The sequence below is a fragment of the Eubalaena glacialis genome, unplaced genomic scaffold (assembly GCF_028564815.1).
Source record: "Eubalaena glacialis isolate mEubGla1 unplaced genomic scaffold, mEubGla1.1.hap2.+ XY scaffold_708, whole genome shotgun sequence".
Lineage (NCBI taxonomy): Eukaryota > Metazoa > Chordata > Mammalia > Artiodactyla > Balaenidae > Eubalaena > Eubalaena glacialis.
Window position 1 is genome coordinate 60,060 of NW_026871604.1, and position 20,703 is coordinate 80,762.

At 43.3% G+C, this 20,703-nt stretch overlaps 1 protein-coding gene across 1 annotated transcript; it reads right to left on the reverse strand.

Moving 5' to 3' along the window:
- Positions 1-613: 613 nt before the first annotated feature.
- LOC133083812 (myomegalin-like) lies at positions 614-19,434 on the reverse strand. Its single transcript, XM_061179809.1, has 8 exons — positions 19,259-19,434; positions 18,520-18,644; positions 8,371-8,610; positions 6,876-6,992; positions 6,131-6,357; positions 4,832-4,975; positions 3,594-3,732; positions 614-1,612 (listed from the first exon to the last, which is right to left on the reverse strand). The coding sequence occupies exons 1-8, from the start codon at positions 19,375-19,377 to the stop codon at positions 1,467-1,469; spliced, it is 1,257 nt and encodes a 418-aa protein (XP_061035792.1). The 5' UTR covers positions 19,378-19,434; the 3' UTR covers positions 614-1,466.
- Between the last annotated feature and the right edge of the window lie 1,269 nt (positions 19,435-20,703).

Genomic DNA, 20,703 nt, shown 5'->3' on the forward strand with positions numbered 1-20,703 from the left:
GTGAGTGGGGCCAGGGCATTTGCCCCTTTGGACTGGGAAATACAGCAAGGGGGCTGCTCCCAGTGCAACACTCTCTGCCCTGATTGTCAGCAAGCCAGCATGCACTGCTGGTGAGTACAGTCTAGTCTTCTCCAATCCTTCTGTCTCAGCAGATTTCCCAAGAGGCAAGGGGGGCCTGGCGACTCCATGCAGGACCCCAGGACTGGGATGCCCAGATTGTGACTCGACCTGCTCACTCCCCAGGGCAAGGGTCTACCCTTGTGGACCTTCTCCTCCTTGCAGATCCCACCAAGGGGCCCAGGTGCTGACCCAAGTCTTCTTTTTTTCCCCTTCCTACCCAATTAATTACATGTAGATCTTTCTTGCAGCTTTGGTTTACAGGAGTTCTGCCACTTTTCAAGAAGTGCTCCACATGTAGATGTATTTTTGATATGTCTGTTGGGGAGAAGAGCTCCATATCCACCGACTCCACCATTTTGATTCTGCTTCGGACAGTGAGCTTTTTAATGACAGTCTGTCTTTCCTGTTTTTACACACTCACCCTGAGGACTGGTATAGAAATTAGAAACTAAGCAGGTGAAGAAAACTTTATTTCTTTATACATATTTTGCTTTAATAGCCACCAAAAAGACTGTTTCATTTCCTCCCACTGACCCTATCCACCAGTTATGTTAGCCTTCAACATATCGCTATAGCAACATATATAAATATATATCATACATTTATACACACATACACACATTCTAAAGCACTGTGAAGACACAGACTCGGCTTTAGCAACTGGGGGTTGCTCACATGTCACTTAAAAATGATCACTGATTTGCTTTACACAAGACTTTCAATGGGCTTGGTGTGGCCATTAGTCCCCAGTTCCCAGAGAGAAGCTGGGATGACAAAGTGGGACAGCATATTTAGAGTAAGGTCAGTACACTTTTTGGAGATCATAATAGAATAGAAATAGGAGGTCTAGGCTAAGCATGAGATGGCCTCTGGGAATCACTGCTCTCACCACATGGATTCAAATAACTCAGGTGCTGCAGTGTAGACCAATCCCCAGCCTGACTGTGACCCAGCTCGCTGGCCCAGGTTAGGTCTGCCAACACTGTCCTGCAGGGCACCGCTGCTCAGTCCTGAGCTTTTCGATCTGCCGTGGAACTCCAGTGTGGGGACCACATGCTCCATTGCTAGGAAGCAGGTCCTGTTTCCCCTGAGTTGACCCTCTGAGGATAAGGTGAGAAATGTGCTGTTGCTGGTTCCCATACCCCTGGGGTGTTCAGAAGCAGTGTCACAAGGTCCTCTACAAACTGTGCCTGTTTTGCTTAGTGCTGGGCCCAGTGGACCATGGCTGGTTATTCCTCAACAACTGCAGGAGAGGCCCTCTGCCTTTCGCCCTGCCCCATCAGGCCACATCTCGAACTCCTTTCAGACCCTCTAGCAGGTGTGGAGGAGTGGGACCCAGATCCTCCTCAGCAGACAGGAAGCTGCAAAGAAGGGGGGCAGGCCCATCCTCCCTGCAGTTTTAAGGACCTCTGGTGGCTTCGCTTCTTGCTTGGCTCCTGGAAGGCAAGGGTCACAGGACTGGAGTGCATGGCGGAGCCCTTAGGGATTTCACCTGCAGACGAAAATAACACAAACAAGTAAGAGTCCATTATCAGGCCCTGCTGGTGGCTAACCGAGGCTGGAGAGAGTGCTGAGTGGTGACAGAAGCCGGGAGCACGCCGAGAGCCTGTCACGAGGATGAGCTGAGGGGACGCGCTGAGGTCTGGAGGAGCAACTGGGGCCACCAGGTTAGAGGAAAAGCTTCCCACCACCTCCTGTGGTCATATCTCTGCTCAAAGCCACTGCACAGCATGTGGCCGGATCCTACCACTCCCTCTTCAGGGGTCAGTTCACTCTCCAATTCACTTTGGAGCAAAAGGATGGCTTTTGTGATTTCCCAGGAAAAGAAATGCTTAGTATGAAACAGGCACATATAGAAACACCCTGCTGTAGGAAGGAGAGGATATTTTGCAGGGACGTCCCCCTGTTAAATTTATGTTCCGTTTACTTGATGAGGAGAGGGAGGGGCCAGGTCAGCAGGGACCTCAGATATCATCTAAGTCTAGTGCCCCCTCTTACAGATGAGGGTCAGCAGGCTCACAGAGACTGGAGCCAGCCAAAGCCACACAGCCACTTAGTGACAAGCCTGGGATTAGATCCCAGGCCTTGGGCCCTTTCCAGTGGCCTAGGGGAAGTGGGAAGGATACTTCCAAACTGGGGAAGCCAGCAGGTATGAGAGGCTGTTGGGTTACCTTTGCTGAGGCAGGAATAAGGTTTTACAGAGGCAATCTTGTAAGTGTTCTTCTAAAAAGGCTCAGGAAAGAGAGGAATCATCAGAGAAAAACAGAAGAAATTAGCAGAACAAACAAACAAACGAAACAGAGTTAAATTATGGCCCAACCCGTTTTCATACTGTGGGGTCAACATTCTCTTAGGTTACAATTCAGGAACATTCCTAGGACTATGCTTAATTGCTTATGGCAAAGCTTTAAAGTCCAAGGTAAAAGGTTTAGTTTTTGATTTTTAGGCCATTTCTAAGACCTCAAGTTTTTCCTCAAAGCAGTTGCTAGAGAATGTGTTAGTGTTTTAAATAAAAGTAGAGAAGGTCTGCCATAGAGATAATATCTTTCCCTTTAAGTTTCAGTTTTTACTTATTACCAAATTCTCTTTCAGATCAATAAGACCCAAGGATTTTCTCATGTGTTGTTGCTTAAAGAAAAAGAGATATCAAAATCAAATTGCTGTTTTCAGCCCAATAGTGTGCAGTGAAATCAACTTATTAGGTTGCGTCTTTCCATTATTTTTTCATAGAATGGTATAGGAAACCCCAGAACACATGACTGGCCTTAGGATCCCTTTACTGAAAGCTCCTTCAAAGGCAGACCCCATATGTCCTCTGACCTCGAGAATCAACTGAACTGCATTTCTCCCCACTCCTGACCTGGCATAAAGGAGACAGAATTGGAATAAGGAGAGAAGATGATGACAAAGTAAGAGTCAACTAAGAGGTCAGGGGAGGTTGCTGATTGGGGTGGAGGGCTGATGAGGATGGAATCTAGAGGGATGCTCATGAGGACCTGAGCTCCCACCGATGGACCAGACATCTCCTCCTGGAAGGTCAGAGCAGGTCAAGGGTCACCTGCACACTCTGACGACAAATGGTGATAAGTTTGGGGCGGGCTCTATGGCTCCGACTGGTGCAGTAGTTTCCTTACCTCCAAATTCGTCCTTGCCTTCTTCAAAACATCGTGTGTCCTGGTCACTGAAACAAGAAAGCAGCCCCAAAGGCAGAAATCACCAGTAGGCCCACACTTGCATTGGGTTTGTGTTCTAAAGCTTGTCTTTCTGCACACTCAGCTCGGGGTCTCCTGCTGCCCCCCCACCCCGTGTCCCCTCCTCTGCCTCCACGATTACTGATGGCACAGGAGGTTTAGAGACGTCACATCGGTCTCCCCCGTCCCCTAACCTCTCTGGTCTCTGTCCATTCACAGCACAGGTGGGGGACCTGGAAGGACCCCCGTTTCCTGTCCCATTCCCTGGCTGGGGGCACCCACACTGGCTGAAGATAAACTGTTCCATGCTCTCCTTCTGCTGGTTGGCGGTCTTCAGATGCTCAGCTGTGCTCTGAAGGAGACTCTCCTGTTTGGATAGTTTGGCTCTCAGTTCCAGAAGCTGCCTTTTCATGGACTCACCCTGGGAAGAAAAACAGGCTCTCTGTCAATGGTCAGAAGGCCTAAAGCACCCTGTGTTCGGTGGCTCTTTACAACTCCAAATAGGATTCTACCATCTTCTCAAGTATTTTTGGAGCAGATTTCCCTCGTTAAAGCCTCTCAATCCCTCCAGCAGGTGATGGCTCAGGATGGGCCATGAGGTGGGAACACTGAGGACCTGGAAGCCCCCGTGCAGATTAGCACAGGCTACACTCCTGTTGCTGCAGAGAACCTGACTCCAGGCCACACTGAAACTCCCAGCTGTGAACAAGAGCTCAGATTTCATGCTGACATAGTTATATCACTTGGACATCACAAGTAAGACTTGGTCGTTAGGAATATTATACCTGGATATCATGCCTGGGGAGACGGGGCTGGCCTGAGACAGTAAGTTTGTAAATATAGCTGCCAACCACAAGATGGCAAAATGCTCCCTCCTTGGAATTAACATAATTGGGGCCCCTAAAGTGTCAGTGATCTTAGTCTGGAGTTGGAACCCCTGGGAGGGATCCTGAAACCTGCCTATCCAAGGTCACCAACCAGAAAGCAGTCCGAGATCTGAGAGCACCTGGGGGAGGCTGACTCTCCCCAGGCCTGACCCTGAGACGCAGATGTAAGTGATTTTCTGGGATTCCAGTGGGGGGCTACAAGAGGCTGGGTGACTCCTGGTGACATTCTGTGATCCTGCCTGACTATGTGGACCTGGAGGTGGGGGTGGGCTAGAAAGGGAAAGGAGATGTTGATGTTTTAACATGGCCCTGAACTTCAGCGCAGCCAACCTTCAGAAAGTTAAAGAAACGGAACATTTATGGGTTACCAGGGCTCTCGTGTCTCTGCCTCGTCCATGTCCTTTCCGTCTGCTCTTTGATTACTTATCTGGGGGTCAGGGCCGGGGGGAGAGGGGATGGAGTCAGAGCTGCACTGAAAGCAGCCACCACGGAGGAGAGGTCTCCCTCCAGGGACGACCCCTCAGGTCCCCTTTGTCCCAGCTGCCCATTTGGCTCCTGATCTTCAGGATCTGCAGACCAAGGAGGCAGAAGGATATTTGACGGCAGAACCAGTAGGGGGTGCTGGCTTCTTACCGCTTTGCTGTCCAGCGCAGGGCTGTGGGAGCTTGGCAAGGCTGCTCGCCAGAACATGGTGAGGAGGGAGGCCGACTCCTCCAGTCGTTGGTGAAGGGCGTTGGCGCTGCTCCTGAGCTCGTGGATGCCTTCACTACTCATCACCTGGGAGAAGGGGGAGGTAGCCATGGGCATCTCCGGGGCTGAGAGATCACTTCTTTTTTGCTGAGCATAGGCCTCAGCTTCCTTTGTGGGTGAGGCATAGACACAGGCCTGCTTAAACCTGTGAAATCCTTTTCTAACCTGGAAGCCAAGGTTCTCTGACCTCAGCAGGGACCTCTCGATTTGCAAGAATTCATGTGATTCCAGCTTCCCCCACACTCTTTAGCTTCTAGTCCTGCTTCATACTCCAGAGTCTAAGGCCCCTATTTTTGCACTGGTCCCCCTTGTCCTTCCCTAAATCACACCTCATGCTTCAAATGGGCTGCACCACTGGTAGCTCGAAGAACTGAGGTGCCGCTCCCTTTACCTGGCATGTTCTCCCCCGAGAACTTACATATCCCCTGATGGCACCCCCCCATGAACCTGTTACTTTCCTTGCCTGGGACAACAGCCGATTCTGGGTTCATGCCCTCACACCCAGAGCCCTTGTAACCTTGTGCCTGGAGCCCCTGGTTATATTTATTTACTCAGGTGTGGGGATCCCTCTCTATCGTGGGGGCCCCTGGGGGCAGGGCTGTCCCTGCATGCCTGTGCATCTCCAGTAGCTCAGACAGCACAGCAGCTAGTACCTGGACCTCTCCCTGGGGAAGGGCTCTGAGAAGCCTTGCTGCTTGCTCTCCCCCCTTGCTCAGTGTGAGCAGAGAAATCCCATGGCTGCCACCCTTCTCACCCCTTCCACATATTTGGCCCATATGGACGCAGATTCTCATTTTCCAGCCAACTGATTGATTTTATTCTGCCCACAGATGGTCATATGCCAGCATGACTTTAGCAGATAATAAGCTACCAAAGGGTACTCAGTACAGCATTGTGTGTACGTTGATGCTTAACGTGCTCTACTGATGAGGACGGCAATGCTGCACATGCTTTTCTGTGGTTCTGAGGGGAAATAGCAAGTCAGCTACATCTGGAACAGGGCGGAGCTTGTAGTGAAATTAGCAGCTGAAGATAAAAGGCCTAGCTGGATATAAATGGAAGATGTATCCTCAGCTGATGGGAGATGTGGAGCAGGAAAAAAAAATAGAGGGAGAAGAAGCTAAAATCAGAAGAAGAAAGGGCCTAAGGAAAAGGTGCACCTAAGAGCTAAAACGTGATTACCTCTGTGCCTGGAGCTTCAAGGCCAGGGAAGTTGCAGGTTGATCTCATGAGCGACGCTATCTTCTTGACCAGCAGTCTGCCCTCCCCAATCTGCTGGCTTAGGGCATTGTAGTCATCAATGTGGCCAATGACATGGCGGCCATGCTTATTGGCAAAGGAGCCATCAGTAGCATCACCCTCCAGCTTGGGAGGGTTCTTCATTACTGGAGAAGCATCCAAACCCAGCTCTGAAGAATAAAACCACAATAACACAGAATCTACTGTTATTCATAATCATCCTCAGTTCAATCCAAAATGGACATCAAATAGTGAAAGAGGCCAGAAACAAGAATGACAGTCTTGGCAAGTACAAGTGTGAAGTCCATAGATATTCTGGTTCTAAATTGCCAGGAGGCAAATTTTATCCTTATTGACAAATGAAATATTCAGGACAAATTTAAAAAATTTTAAATTTGGGGGTTGAGAAGACACAAGGACAAGGAAATTAAGCTGGATACAGAGAGCACTTTCAAGAAGGAAGAGATTATAGTGCAATGAAGAAATACCAGAGCAATAGGAAAACCACAGGAGGAAGAATAATGATAAAAAAGGCAGCCACAGGAGGTGGAATGAGTAGGGCTAAAGGCCGTGGGACATGCAGAGAAAAATCTCTAAATTCAGATAATGTGCACATAGAGAACCAAAGGTTACTTGCTTTAGTCATTTTCCATCATTAGACCCTGAGTCCTGTAGTTGCCCTGTTTACCATTTGTCCTATTGAAGGTTGTGGTCTCTGAGCCATGAGCAGCAGAAGAAGAGCTGGGGAAGACCAGAAGTGGAGAATTCATGCCCACATCCCGAACTGGAGGGGAGGCAACTGAATCTAGGGAGTAAAGATAACCACAACTTTAGGAACCCTGGAATACACTGCTCCCCAAACACATGCACAGCCTATCTTCACTACTGGAGATCTAAGGCAACATGACTCTCCTCTTACATAATCATCACCCATGTACCACGTCAAAACCAGTGGCAAACGAACCACTTAATTTGGAGCAAGATGTTCCTGTAATTGAACGCTGTTCCGTGAGAAAGCAACTTCTAGTTTGAAAAATTATTAGATATATTTTTATAACCCCTGATTTGAATATAATATTGTATACAGTGTGTCTAATACAATGCTTTTTAACTAAATATAAATATGTATAAATATATGTAGTATATATGTTAAAAATATTTGATCAAAGAATGAATGGATTTATTGGAGATTAAACTCAGCACTCTAATCACCATTCTGATGAGTCAGTGCTGGAAAATACGTAGTAGTATAAGAAAGAGACATACTAGAAAGCATGTAGTAGTATAAGAAGAATAGGAGATGTAAGCCTTGGTGAGTTTGAGATGCCCTATTGGAGACCAGGCAGCAATCCTCCAGGGGAGGAATTGGAAAATATCACGAAGAGACAGAAATGATCCTGCTCAGGCAAATGTGGCTTAGAACCTGCTTTCCACCTCAGGCCTCTGTTGCTGTATGATGATGAGGAGGAGTGACTGAGCCAGTTCAGATGAGTCCTGGCTGGTGCTGTGGGGAGGCTCTGAGAGGGGAAAGCATGAGAGGAAAGAGAAGCAACACCGAGACAGAGCATAGTGAGGTGGGAGGAGCATAGTGAGGTGGGAGGAACTCAGAGAGCAGATCAAAACTTCTGCTTCGAATCTTGGGTTGGCCTCTTAACTCCTGTAAACCTTAGCATGTCAGTTAATTGTCTCATTGCCTACGTTTTCTCATGTGAAATACAGAGATAGTAAAATCTGCCCTAGCTCTGATGAAATTATTTGAAAATTCATTTGAAAATGTGGTAAATTTTAAAGCACTCTGCAAATATAAAGAATAGGCATTAATACATACAGCTGTTAACTGTTGAGCACTTATTGCATCAGGCACTTGTAAATTATTTCACTTAATGCTCCATATAACTATGCACAGCGTATATTATTATTATCCTCATGTTAAAGATGAGGAAACTAAGGCTTAAATACCTGAGGAGTTTAAACACAAGGCAAACAACATATAAGTGTCAAACTCAGAATCTGGAGCCAGATCTGACCTTAAATCCCATGCTCTCAAGGCACTGTATTGAAGCATCTTCGATTTCACCCTGACCTTAAGGAGTGTGGAAGAGACAAGATTGCCCCTTCCACCGTAGACATCCTGGGGACCTCCTCATTGGCTGAGGGCTTCCTGATTCCCTTTTCCTTCCTACCTTGGAAGAGCAGCTGCTTGTTTCCAGGGTCAGTGTTGGTGGGGAATTTCTGGTTAACAGAGGAGGGGCTGAGGCTGGTTTTGCTGGCACCACCATCCAACTGCTGCTCGAGCTGTAGTCGCAGACAGTTGTTCACATGAATGCTCTGCTCCAGCTGCCCTCTCAAAGCTCGGATCTCTGCCATCAGGTGGCTCAAGTCACTGCTCAAAGGGACTTGGTGACAGGCATCCCAGGTGTAAGCTGAAAGTAGAGAGAGGACGGGGGGTCTGGTGGCACTGAACCAAGTATTTCCAAGCATTTGTCAGAACACTCCTCTGACATTCCTTTCTGCCAAGGACCCCACTGTAATTTCAGGGTCCCAGGAACACACCTGTGATGGATATGTCACTTTTCCTGTGCAGGGCCTGGTGCACACTGAGATGGCAAACACTCCAGCATGCAGTTTCCTTGGAGGCTCAAATGACCCTCGTCCATCTAGAGGGCATTTGATTGGCAGATAAGTCCAGCCTATTATTTCACCTTATTAACATCAGTCCTGCAGGCTAGACAGCAGGGTCTTCCAGGGCAGGAGATCAATACTGAACTAGAGAAGGGGAGGGGCTGAGGGAGAAGGAGATGTGATGACCTCCACATTCAGGAATCAAAGGGAGAGGAGGAGGAAGGCATCAGGGCTTTGGGCAGCATGTAAGAATGGGAGTGGGGTACCACAGACCAGGGATCATAACTAACTGAACTTCTCAAGTTCTTCCAGTTTTTTTTTACCTCCACTCACCACTCATAGCCTGTTTCTATGTACTGGGGGAAGAAGAGATCTAAGAGATATTCTACAAGACCACAATTGCTCATCTAAAAACGTTGAAGCCCAATGTAGTTAAAAAGATAGAATTTGTTTTGGTTTTTAGCAAGGCTATAGGATGCATATACCATATAATACATGCACCCAGTTGCATCAGGGCCACAGGCCTTAACCAAACACATTAATATTTTTGCAATGAGCTATATGAATATTCTCACTAAATGGGATAAATGAAGAGGAGTGCAGGACAAGATGGCAGAGTAGAAGGACTTGAGCTCACCTCCTCTCATGAAAACACCAAAATCACAACTAACTGCTGAACAACCATCAACAAAAAACACTGGAACCTACCAAAAAAGATATTCTGCATCCAAAGACAAAGAAGAAGCCACAACAAGATGGTAGGAGGGGTGCTTTCATGATATAATCAAATCCCATAACCGCTTCCACAAACGGGAAAATAATTATATTTCAGAGGTTCTCCCACAGGAATGAGAGTTCTGAGCCCCATGTCAGGCTCCCCAGCCTGGGGTACTGTAATAGGGAGGAGGAGCTACCAGAGCATTTGGTTTTGAAGGCCAGTGGGGCTTAAGTGTAGGATCTCCAAAGGACTGTGAGAAACAGAGACTCCAGTCTTAGAGAGTGCAAAAAGGTTTCATGAGCACTGGGACCCAGGGCAAAGCAACGACTCCACAGGAGCCTGGGCCATACCTACCTGCAGGTCTTGGAGGGTCTCCTGAGGAGGCAGGAGTCAGGTGTGGCTAACTGTGGGGACAAGAACACTGGTGGTGGAGGCCCCAGGGAATATTCAACAGCATGAGCTCTCCTAGAGGTCGCCATTTTGGCACTGAGAACTGGCCCCACCCAACAGCCTGCAGGATCCAATACTGGGATGCCTCAGGCCAAACAACCAACAGGGTGGGAACACAGTACCAACCATCAGCAGACAGGCTGCATAAAGTTGTCCAGAGTCCACTGCTCCCTCTAAACATACCCCATGACTTGGCCCTGCCCAGCAGATGGACAAGACCCAACTTCACCCACAAGTGGGCAGGCACCAGTCACTCCCACCAGGAAGCCTGCACAAGCCCCTAGACCAACCTCACCCACCAGGGGGCAGACATCAGAAGCAAGAAGAACTACAATCCTGCAGCCTATGGAAAGGAGACGACAAACACAGAAAGTTAGACAAAATGAGAAAGCAGAGAAATATGTTCCACATGAAGGAACAAGATAAAACCCCAGAAGAACAACTAAGTGAAGTGGAGACAGGCAATCTACCTGAAAAAGAATTCAGAGTAATGATAGTAAAGATGATTCAAAATCACGGAAAAAGAATGCAGGCACAGATTGAGAAGATACAGAAATGTTTAACAAAGACCTAGAAGAACTAAAGAACAAACAAACAGAGTTGAACAATACAATAACTGAAATGAAAAATACACTAGAAGGAATCAATAGCAGAATAAATGAGGCAGAAGAACAGATAAGTGGGCTGGAAGACAGAATGGTGGAAATCACTGCTGTGGAACAGGATAAAGAAAAATGAATGAAAAGAAATGAGGACACTTTAAGAGATCTCTGGGACAACATTAAATGCACCAACATTCACATTATAGGGGTCCCAGAAGGAAAAGAGAGAGAGAGAAAGGGCCTGAGAAAATATTTGAAGAGATAATAGCTGAAAATTCCCTAACATGGGAAAGAAAACAGTCAGCCAAGTCCAGGAATAGCAGAGAGTCCCATAGAGGATAAACCCAAGGAGGAACATGCCGAGACACATATTAATCAAACTGACAAAAATTAAAGACAAAGAAAAAATATTAAAAACAACAAGGGAAGAGCAACAAATAACATACAAGAGAATCACCATAAGGTTATCAGCTGATTTTTGAGCAGAAACTCTGCAGGCCAGAATGGAGTGGCACAATATATTTAAAATGATGAAAGGGGAAAACGTACAACCAAGAATACTCTACCCAGCAAGGCTATCATTCAGATTTGATGGAGAAATCAAAAGCTTTACAGAAAAGCAAAAGCTAAAAGAATTTAGCACCACCAAACCAGCTTTACAACAAATGCTAAAGGAATTCCTCTAAGCCAAAAAGAAAAGGCCACAATGAGAAATAAGAAAATTATGAAAGGGAAAGCTCACTGGTAAGGCAAACATACTGTAAAGGTAGGAAATCACCCACACACTAATGTGATATCAAAACCAGCAATTGTGAGAAGAGGAGAGTACAGATGCAGGATATTGGAAATGCATTTGAAAGTAAGAGACTAGCAACTTAAAAAAATCTTGTATATATATATATATATATATATATATATAGAGACTGCTATCTCAAAATCTCATGGTAACTGCAAACCAAAAATCTACAATTGATACATGCACACACAAAAAATCAATCCAAACACAACACTAAATATAATCATCAAATCACAAGAGATGGGAACAGAAGAGGAAGGGAAGAAAAAAGACCTGCAAAAACAAATCCAAAACAATTAACAAAACCGCAATAAGAACATACATATCAGTAATTACCTTAAATGTAAATGGATTAAATACTCCAACCAAAAGACATAGACTGGCTGAATGGATACAAAAACAAGACCCATATATATGCTGTCTACAAAAGGCCCACTTCAGATCTAGGGACATATACTGACTAAAAGTGAGGGGATGGAAAAAGATATTCCATGCAAATGGAATCAAAAGAAAGCTGGAGTAGCAATACTCATATCAGACAAAATAGACTTTAAAACAAAGACTAAAAGAAGGACACTGCATAATGACCAAAAGATCAATCCAAGAAGATATAACAATTGTACATATATATGCACCCTACATAGGAGCACCTCAATATATAAGGCAAATGCTAACAGCCATAAAAGGAAAAATCAACAGTAACACAATAATAGTGGGGGACTTTAACACACCACTTACATCAATGGACAGATCATCCAGACAGAAAATCAATATGGAAACATAGGCCTTCAATGACACATTAGACCAAATAGAATTGATATTTATAGAGCATTCCATCTAAAAGCAGCAGAATACAAATTCTTCTCAATTGCACATGCAACATTCTCCAGGACTGACCACTTGCTGAACCAGAGAGCATGCCTTGATAAATTTAAGAAAATTGAAATCATATCAAGCATCTTTTTCAACCACAACACTATGATATTAGAAATCAACTACAAGAAAAAAAATAAACTAAAAAGACACAAACACGTGGAGGCAAAACAATATGCTTCTAAACAACCAATGGATTATTGAAGAAATCAAAGAGGAAGTTTAAAAAAAATACCTAGAAACAAATGAAAATGAAAACATGATGATCCAAAACCTATGGGATGCAGCAAAAGCAGTTCTTAGGGAAGTTTACAGCAGTACAATCTTACCTCAGGAAACAAGAAAAATATCAAATAAACAACCTAACCTTACACCTAAAGCAACTATAGAAAGAAGATCAAACAAAACCCAAAGATAGCAGAAGGAAAAAAATCATAAAGATCAGAGCAGAAATAAATGAAATAGAGACAAAGAAAACAATGGAAAAGATCAATTAAACCAAAAGCTGGTTATTTGAAAAGATAAACAAAATTGATAAACCGTTAGCCAGACTCACCAAGAAGAAAAGGGAGAAGGCTCATATCAATAAAATTAGAAATGAAAAAGAAGTTACAATGAACACCATAGAAATATAAAGGATCATAAGAGACTACTACAAGCAACTATATGCCAATAAAATGAGCAACCTAGAAGAAATGGACAAATTCTTAGAAAGGTACAATCTCCCAAAACTGAACCAGAAAGAAATAGAAAATATGAATAGACCAATCACAATTACTGAAATTGAAACTGATTAAAACACTTTCAACAAACAAAAGTCCAGGACCAGATGGCTTCAGAGGCAAATTCTATCAAACCTTTAGAGAAGAGTTAACACCTATCCTTCTGAAACTATTGCAAAATATTGTAGAGGAAGGAACACTCCCAAACTCATTCTATGAGGCCACAATCGCCCTGATACCAAAACCAGACAAAGAGACCACACAAAAAAAATTACAGGCCAATATCACTGATGAACATAAACACAAAAATCCCCCCCCCCAAAAATACTAGCAAACTGAATCCAGCAAAACATTAAAAGGATCATACACCACAATCAAGTGGGATTTAACCCAGGGCTGCAAGGATTTTTCAATATCCACAAATCAATCGGTGTGATAAACCATATTAACAAATTGAAGAATAAAAACCATATGATCATCTCAATAGAGGCAGAAAAGGCTTTTGACAAAATCCAACACCCATTTATGATAAAAACTCTCCAGAAAGTGGGCACAGAGGGAACTTACCTCAACATAACAAAGGCCATATATGACAAACCCACAGCTAACATTATACTCAATGGTGTGAAGCTGAAAGCATTTCCTCTAAAATCAGGAGCAAGACAAGGATGTCCACTCTCACCACTTTTAGTCAACATAGTTTCGGAAGTCCTAGCCACAGCAATCAGAGAGAAAAAAGAAATAAAAGGAATCCAAATTGGAAAAGAAGAAGTAAAACTGTCACTTTTTGCAGATGACATGATTCTACACATAGAAAATCCTAAAGATGCTACCAGAAAACTCCTAGAGCTCATCAATGAATTTGGTAAAGTTGCAGGATACAAAATTAATACACAGAAATCTCTTGCATTTCTATATACTAACAACAAAAGATCAGAAAGAGAAATTAAGGAAACAATCCCATTTACCATCACATCAAAAAGAATAAAATACCTAGGTATAAACCTACCTAAGGAGGCAAAAAACCTGTACTCTGAAATCTATGATGCTGATGAAAGAAATCAAAGATGACACAAACAGATCAAAGATATACCATGTTCTTGGATTGGAAGAATCAATATTGTCAAAATGACTACACTACCCAAGGCAGTCTACAGATTTGATGCAATCCCTATCAAATTACCAATGGAATTTTTTGCAGATCTAAAACAAAAAGTCTTAAAATTTGTATGGAAACACAAAAGACCCCAAATAGCCAAAGCAATCTTGAGAAAGAAAAACAAAGCTGGAGGAATCAGGCTCCTTGACTTGAGACTATAATACAAAGCTACAGTAATCAAAGCAGTATGGTACTGGCACAAAAACAGACTTATAGATCAATGGAACAGGATAGAAATCCCAGATATAAACCTATGCACCTATTGTCAATTAATCAACAACAAAGGAGGCAAGCCTACAAAATGGATAAAAGGTAGTTTCTTCAATAAGTGGTGCTAGGAGAACTGGACAGCTACATGTAAATGAATGAAATTAGAACATCCCCTAACACCATACACAAAAATAAACTCAAAATGGATTAAAGATCTAAATGTCAGACCAGATACTATAAAACTCTTAGAGAAAAACATAGGCAGAACACTCTTTGACATAAATCGCAGCAATATCTTTTTGGATCCACCTCCTAGACTAAGGAAATAAAAACCAAAATAAAGATATGGGACCTAATTAAACTTAAAAGCTTTTGCACAGCAAAGGAGACCATAAACAAAATGAAAAGACACCCCACAGAATGGGAGAAAATATTTTCAATCAATGTGACTGACAAGGGATTAATCTCCAAAATACAGAAACAGCTGATACAATTCAATATCAAAAAACAAAACCACCCAAGCCAAAAATGGGCAAAAGATCTAAATAGACATTTCTCCAAAGAAGACATACAGATGGCCAAAAAGCACATGAAAAGATGCTCAACATTGCTAATTATTAGAGAAATACAAGTCGAAACTACAATGAGGTATCCCCTCACACTGGTCAGAATGTCCATCAACAAAAAATCTACAAACAATAAATGCTGGAGATGGTGTGGAGAAAAGGGAACCCTCCTACACTGTCGGTGGGAATGTAAATTGGTACAGCCACTATGGAGAACAGTATGGAGGTTCCTTAAAAAACTAAAAACAGAGCTACCATATGATCCACCAATCCCACTCCTGAGCATATACCCTGAGAAAACCATAATTCAAAAAGAGTTATGGGGCTTTCCTGGTGGCGCAGTGGTTGGGAGTCCGCCTGCCGATGCAGGGGACGCAGGTTCGATCCCTGGTCCGGGAGGATCCCACATGCCGCGGAGCAACTAAGCCCATGCGCCACAACTGCTGAGCCTGCGCTCTGGAGCCTGCGAGCCACAGCTACTGAGCCTAAGTGCTGCAACTGCTGAGGCCTGCGTGCCTAGAGCCCGTGCTCCACAGCAGGAGAGTCCACCTCAACGAGAGGCCCACGCACCACAGGGAGGAGTGGCCCCTGCTCGCCACAACTAGAGAGAGCCCACACGCAGTGGCGAAGACCCAGCACAGCCAAAAATAAATAAATAAATAATTAAAAAAAAAAAAAAAGAGTTATGTACCACAATGTTCATTGCAGCTCTATTTACAATAGCCAGGACATGGAAGCAACCTAAGTGTCCATCAACAGATGAATGGATAAAGAAGAAGTGGCACATATATACAATGGAATATTACTCAGCCATAAAAAGAAACGAAACTGAGTTATTTGTAGTGAGGTGGATGGACCTAGAATCTGTCATGCAGAGTGAAGTAAGTCAGAAAGAGAAAAACAAATACCATATGGTAATACACATATGTGGAATCTAAAGAAAAAAAATGGTTATGAAGAACCTAGGGACAGGACAGAAATAAAGATGCAGATGTAGAGAATGGACCTGGGGACACAGGGAGGGGGAAGGGTAAGCTGGGACGAAGTGAGAGAGGGGCATGGACTTATATATACTACCAAAATAGCTAGCTAGTGGGAAGCAGCCACATAGCACAGGGAGATCAGCTCTGTGCTTTGTGACCACCTAGAGGGCTGGGATAGGGAGGGTGGGAGGGAGACACAAGAGGGAGGAGATATGGGGATATATGTATATGTATAGGTGATTCACTTTGTTGTAAAGCAGAAACTAACACACCATTGTAAAGCAATTATACTCCAATAAAGATGTTAATAAAATAAAATAGAATAAAATAAAAAAGAAACGAAATTGAGTTATTTGCAGTGAGGTGGATGGACCTAGACTCTGTCATACAGAGTGAAGTAAGTCAGAAAGAGAAAAAGAAATACCATATGCTAACACATATATATGGAATCTAAAAAAAAAAAAAAAGGTTCTGATGAACCTAGGGGCAGGACAGGAATAAAGACGCAGACGTGGAGAATGGACTTGAGGACACTCAAGAGGGACTTCCCCCTTGGAGGGGGACAGGTAAGCTGGGATGAAGTGAGAGAATAGCATTGACATATATACACTACCAAATGTAAAATAGATAGCTAGTGGGAAGCAGCTGCATCCCACAGGGAGATCAGCTCTGTGCTTTGTGACCACCTAGAAGCGTGGGATAGGGAGGGTGGGAGGGACATGCAAGAGAGAGTGGGTATGGGGATATATGTATACATATCGCTGATTCACTTTGTTATAGAGCAGAAACTAACACAACACTGTAAAGCAATTATACTCCAATAAAGATGTTAAAAAAAATGTCTCAAAAGAATAAAAAGAAAAAAAAAAGAAGATATGGTACATATATACAATGCAATATTACTCAGCCATAAAAAAGAATGAAATAATACTATTTGCAGCAACATGGATGGACCTAGAGATTATCATACTAAATGAAGTATGTCAGACAGAGAAACAAATATCATATGATATCATTTATATGTAGAATCTTAAAAAATGATACAAATGAACTTATTTACAAAACAAACTGACTCACAGACTTAGTAAACAAACTTATGGTTACCAAAGCGGAAAGGGTGGGGGGGAGGGAGTGATAAATTAGGAGGTTGGGATTAACATATACACACTTTAATATAAAATAGATAATCAACAAGGACCTACTGTGTAGCACAGGGAACTCAATACTCTGCAATAACCTATATGGGAAAAGATTCTGAGAAAGGATTGATATATGTATAACTAAATCACTTTTCTGTACACCTGAAACTAACACACATTGTAAGTCAAATATACTCCAATATAAAAAATAAATTTTAAAAATTTTTTAAAAAGAGAAAAAAAACAAAAAGGGAACAAAGTATGAAGACTTACCCAACCTGATTTCAAAATTTACTATACAACTCTAACAATGTAGACAGTTTGGTATTGGTGTAAGAATAGGCATATTGATTAATGGAACAGAATGGAGAATTCAGAAATAGACTCACACATATATCGAGAAGTGATTTTTTTTGCCTTGGCAATTGTTTTTCAATAGATTGCCAAGCAATTAGAAGATGGTCATGGTGATGAAAAATCCATTGTGTTTGTATATCCTAGCAAAAAAAACAATTATTTGGCAATTGAAATAAAAATGTTATCCCACACACATGTATCCCACACATGAGGAATATTTATGTATAAGTTAAAATATGAAAGATGAATATACTAAAAATTACAAAATATTACTAACAGAAGTTACGGTCAATTGATTGTAAAGCTGCCAAGGTAATTCAATGGGAAAATGGCAGTCTTTGTAACAGATGGTGCTGGAAAAACTGGATATCAATATGGGAAAAAAATAACTTTAACCTTTTTCTCACTTCGTATACAAAATTAACTCAAAATGAAATGCAGTCCTAAACATAAGAGCAAAAGCTATAAAACTGCAAGAAGAAAAATACAAGGAAATCTTTATGATCTTGAGATAGACAAAGATTTCTTAGCTAGGACATAAAGAAAAGCATAAATGATAAAACAAAAAATTTGATTAATTGATCTTCAACAAAATTTAAAAGTTTTGTCTTTCAAAGACACTAAAAAGACTTGGAGAATATATCTGCAAATTATTTTTCTGACAAAAATTCCAGAATAAAAATTTCTTTAAAAAAAACGTTTAATTTTCTCACTGGGGTAAGAGCAGGTTGTCTGCAACATTGGCTGCATGGGTGATCAGAATTCAAAACATTAAAGACGTTTTCAAATGATGATATCACCAGGACAGTTCTGTGTATTTTTTTTTTTTTTTTGAATTACTGTATAATCTGGACTTTGATTAACTTGTCTCAGACCATGCAGGTGGGTGTAGTTCGACTCCTGTGGCCTATTTTTAAGGATGTCGAGGCTGGATCTTGCTCATGTCACCAACCTCTGGGCTCTGTGTGTGAGAGCTCCCCTCTCTTCTTATTGGGATCCTCAATGACTGAGGTTATTTTTCTGAGACAGAGCAAGATAGGTTTCCAAGATCTCCACAACTCCCAAGGTAAAGACTTCACTGGGACCCTTAGCAAGAACAAGAAGCTCATAGGGTGGGGAAGAAGGGACAACATACCTTTCAGCCCCTTCTTGGAATTGCCATAAAGTGCCTCGTAGATCTGTAGCTCTGACTGGAGGGACTGGAAAAGCTGCTGTTTCTCTTCACACTGATGCTGCAAGAGGGCCAGCTTATGCTGCAGCCTGTCAGGGGAGAAGCGAGGGTCTGCTGAGCTCGTGGGGCCCCACCAGGGCAAGAGGCTGTGAGCCAACTTCTGCATCATAGAATTCTAGCCCTAGATGTCAACTCAGGGGTCAGGAAGACCATCGCTTTTATTTTACAGATGTGGCAACAGAGGCTTGGAAGGTAAAGTAACTGTGCTTGGAGTCATGCCATTAGCTACCATACCTAGGACACACTACCTGGTATTCTTACTGCCCCACATTGCTCTTTTCATGTTGTCAAGCAGTTACAGGGTTTATGCTGGGGACTAGCATCATGGCTAGTGTAGAAGCTTCCTAGGTTATGGTGGGACTAATATCTTAAAACTAACTGGAAGCACGAGAATGTACTTTCTCCAGAATCTGATATGCCGAAGCCTTCCATAACAGGGTTTTACTCTCTCAACTTTGGAGTGAAAAAGACATTCCCAGAGAAGTCCTTCCTTCTGTTCAAAGTTACCCATAAATCCGGAATAGCGGAGGGGATATTGAGGTTTCCAAAAACCTCAATGGCAAGACCATTAACCGTCTTGCCAATATCCCTTTTGCTAAATCTGAAAATGGGCCACCTTCCTTATCCATGGGCTCCCTCTAACCTGGAGTCTTTCTCCTGGAGAGATAGTCGTTCCTCCTCGAAATGCAAGATCTCCTGCTGCTTCTCCTTCAAGTCTTCCAAAAGCTGCTGCCGTTCCACCTTTTGGTGCTCCCGCTCCATTTCCAGCTCTTGAAGCCGGGATCGAGAGGTCAGCAGAGCCTCCCTCAGGCATTCTGTTTCCTGGGAGTGCTCTGGTGAGCAGAACACAGGAGTACATATATTGTAGGGCCGAAGGTCGGCAGCAAGCTGAGCCCCAGCACATCCATCCTGACAAATAGAACTAAAGCAAAAGGAAGGCCAGCTTATGCTGCCAGGAGAGATAAAGGGAGGGTCTGCTATTATATCCACACACTCAGGGGGATGGGAACCTCCTTCTCTGCAATGCCCTTTGATCCTCTGATTTAATACGGCCCACCTTGCTTTTAGAGAAAACACTCTGCTTCCTGACGCTCACTGTTTTCTAAGCCCTCACATACCTTCTGTGCAGTAATCCATTCTTGAATTTTGCCAAGGATCAACATCAAAATTTCTTGTCTACAGTTTTTAGTATATATATTGTTTTCATCATATTGCAAATAGAGCCATCTGTTCTTTCCCGGTCTTGCGGCATCTCTCTGATCTTCATGGTTTCTCAAAGACTATTGACAGGGACTCTGAGAATAAGGCTCCGGTGCTGTCAGTCGTCTGGGGCGGAATCACCTGTGCCCGGCAGACTGAGCTCTTTTAAATCTTACTATCTTCTCACCTGTGAGGTCTGTTCTGATCTCTCCAGGCATGCAATGGTAGTTTAGTAGTTCTGCCTTCTCCCTTATCTTATAATTTCTGTTATCTTCCCAAGCAGGGATCACTCCTCTCACATCTTCTTGCTCTGAGGAGGCTAATTTAGAAATATCTCTTGATGTCTTTTTCCTTTCCCACAAGCATTCTTTCATTCTGGGCTTAATCCTCTTAGCCACTATTCTTTGTCTGTTATGGCGATTCAATAAATATTTGTAAATAAAAATAATTTGTAATTGAAAGTTTATTGATTCCATTAAGTCAATTAACACTAAGGTCAGCTGCCCCACCAGGCCACACAGGAAATGAGGCCCACAAGTGGATGCCCACTGAATAGTGTTGGGAAAGCTCTGGAGGACATTTTGCTAGCATCTTCAGACACAGATTCATGAGGACTAGTGACCAAAGAGGAGCCCTGAGTGTATGAGTAGGGAGGTGGTGAGAAGATACGGGGACAGCAGATCGGCACTGGGAGGGACACACAAAACGGCTGCCAAGTCTGGAGAAACCTGAGAGAGTATATAGGCCTCAAGTTGCTCCCTGTCCTGGGTCCAAACTAGCTGTGAGCTGGGGGCAGGTAGAACAGGCACTAAGGTGTGCAGTTTGAAAGCTAATGACTGAATATCTGCAGGCGGGTTGCACAGAGGTGGTGGATTTCCGAGAGCGCCT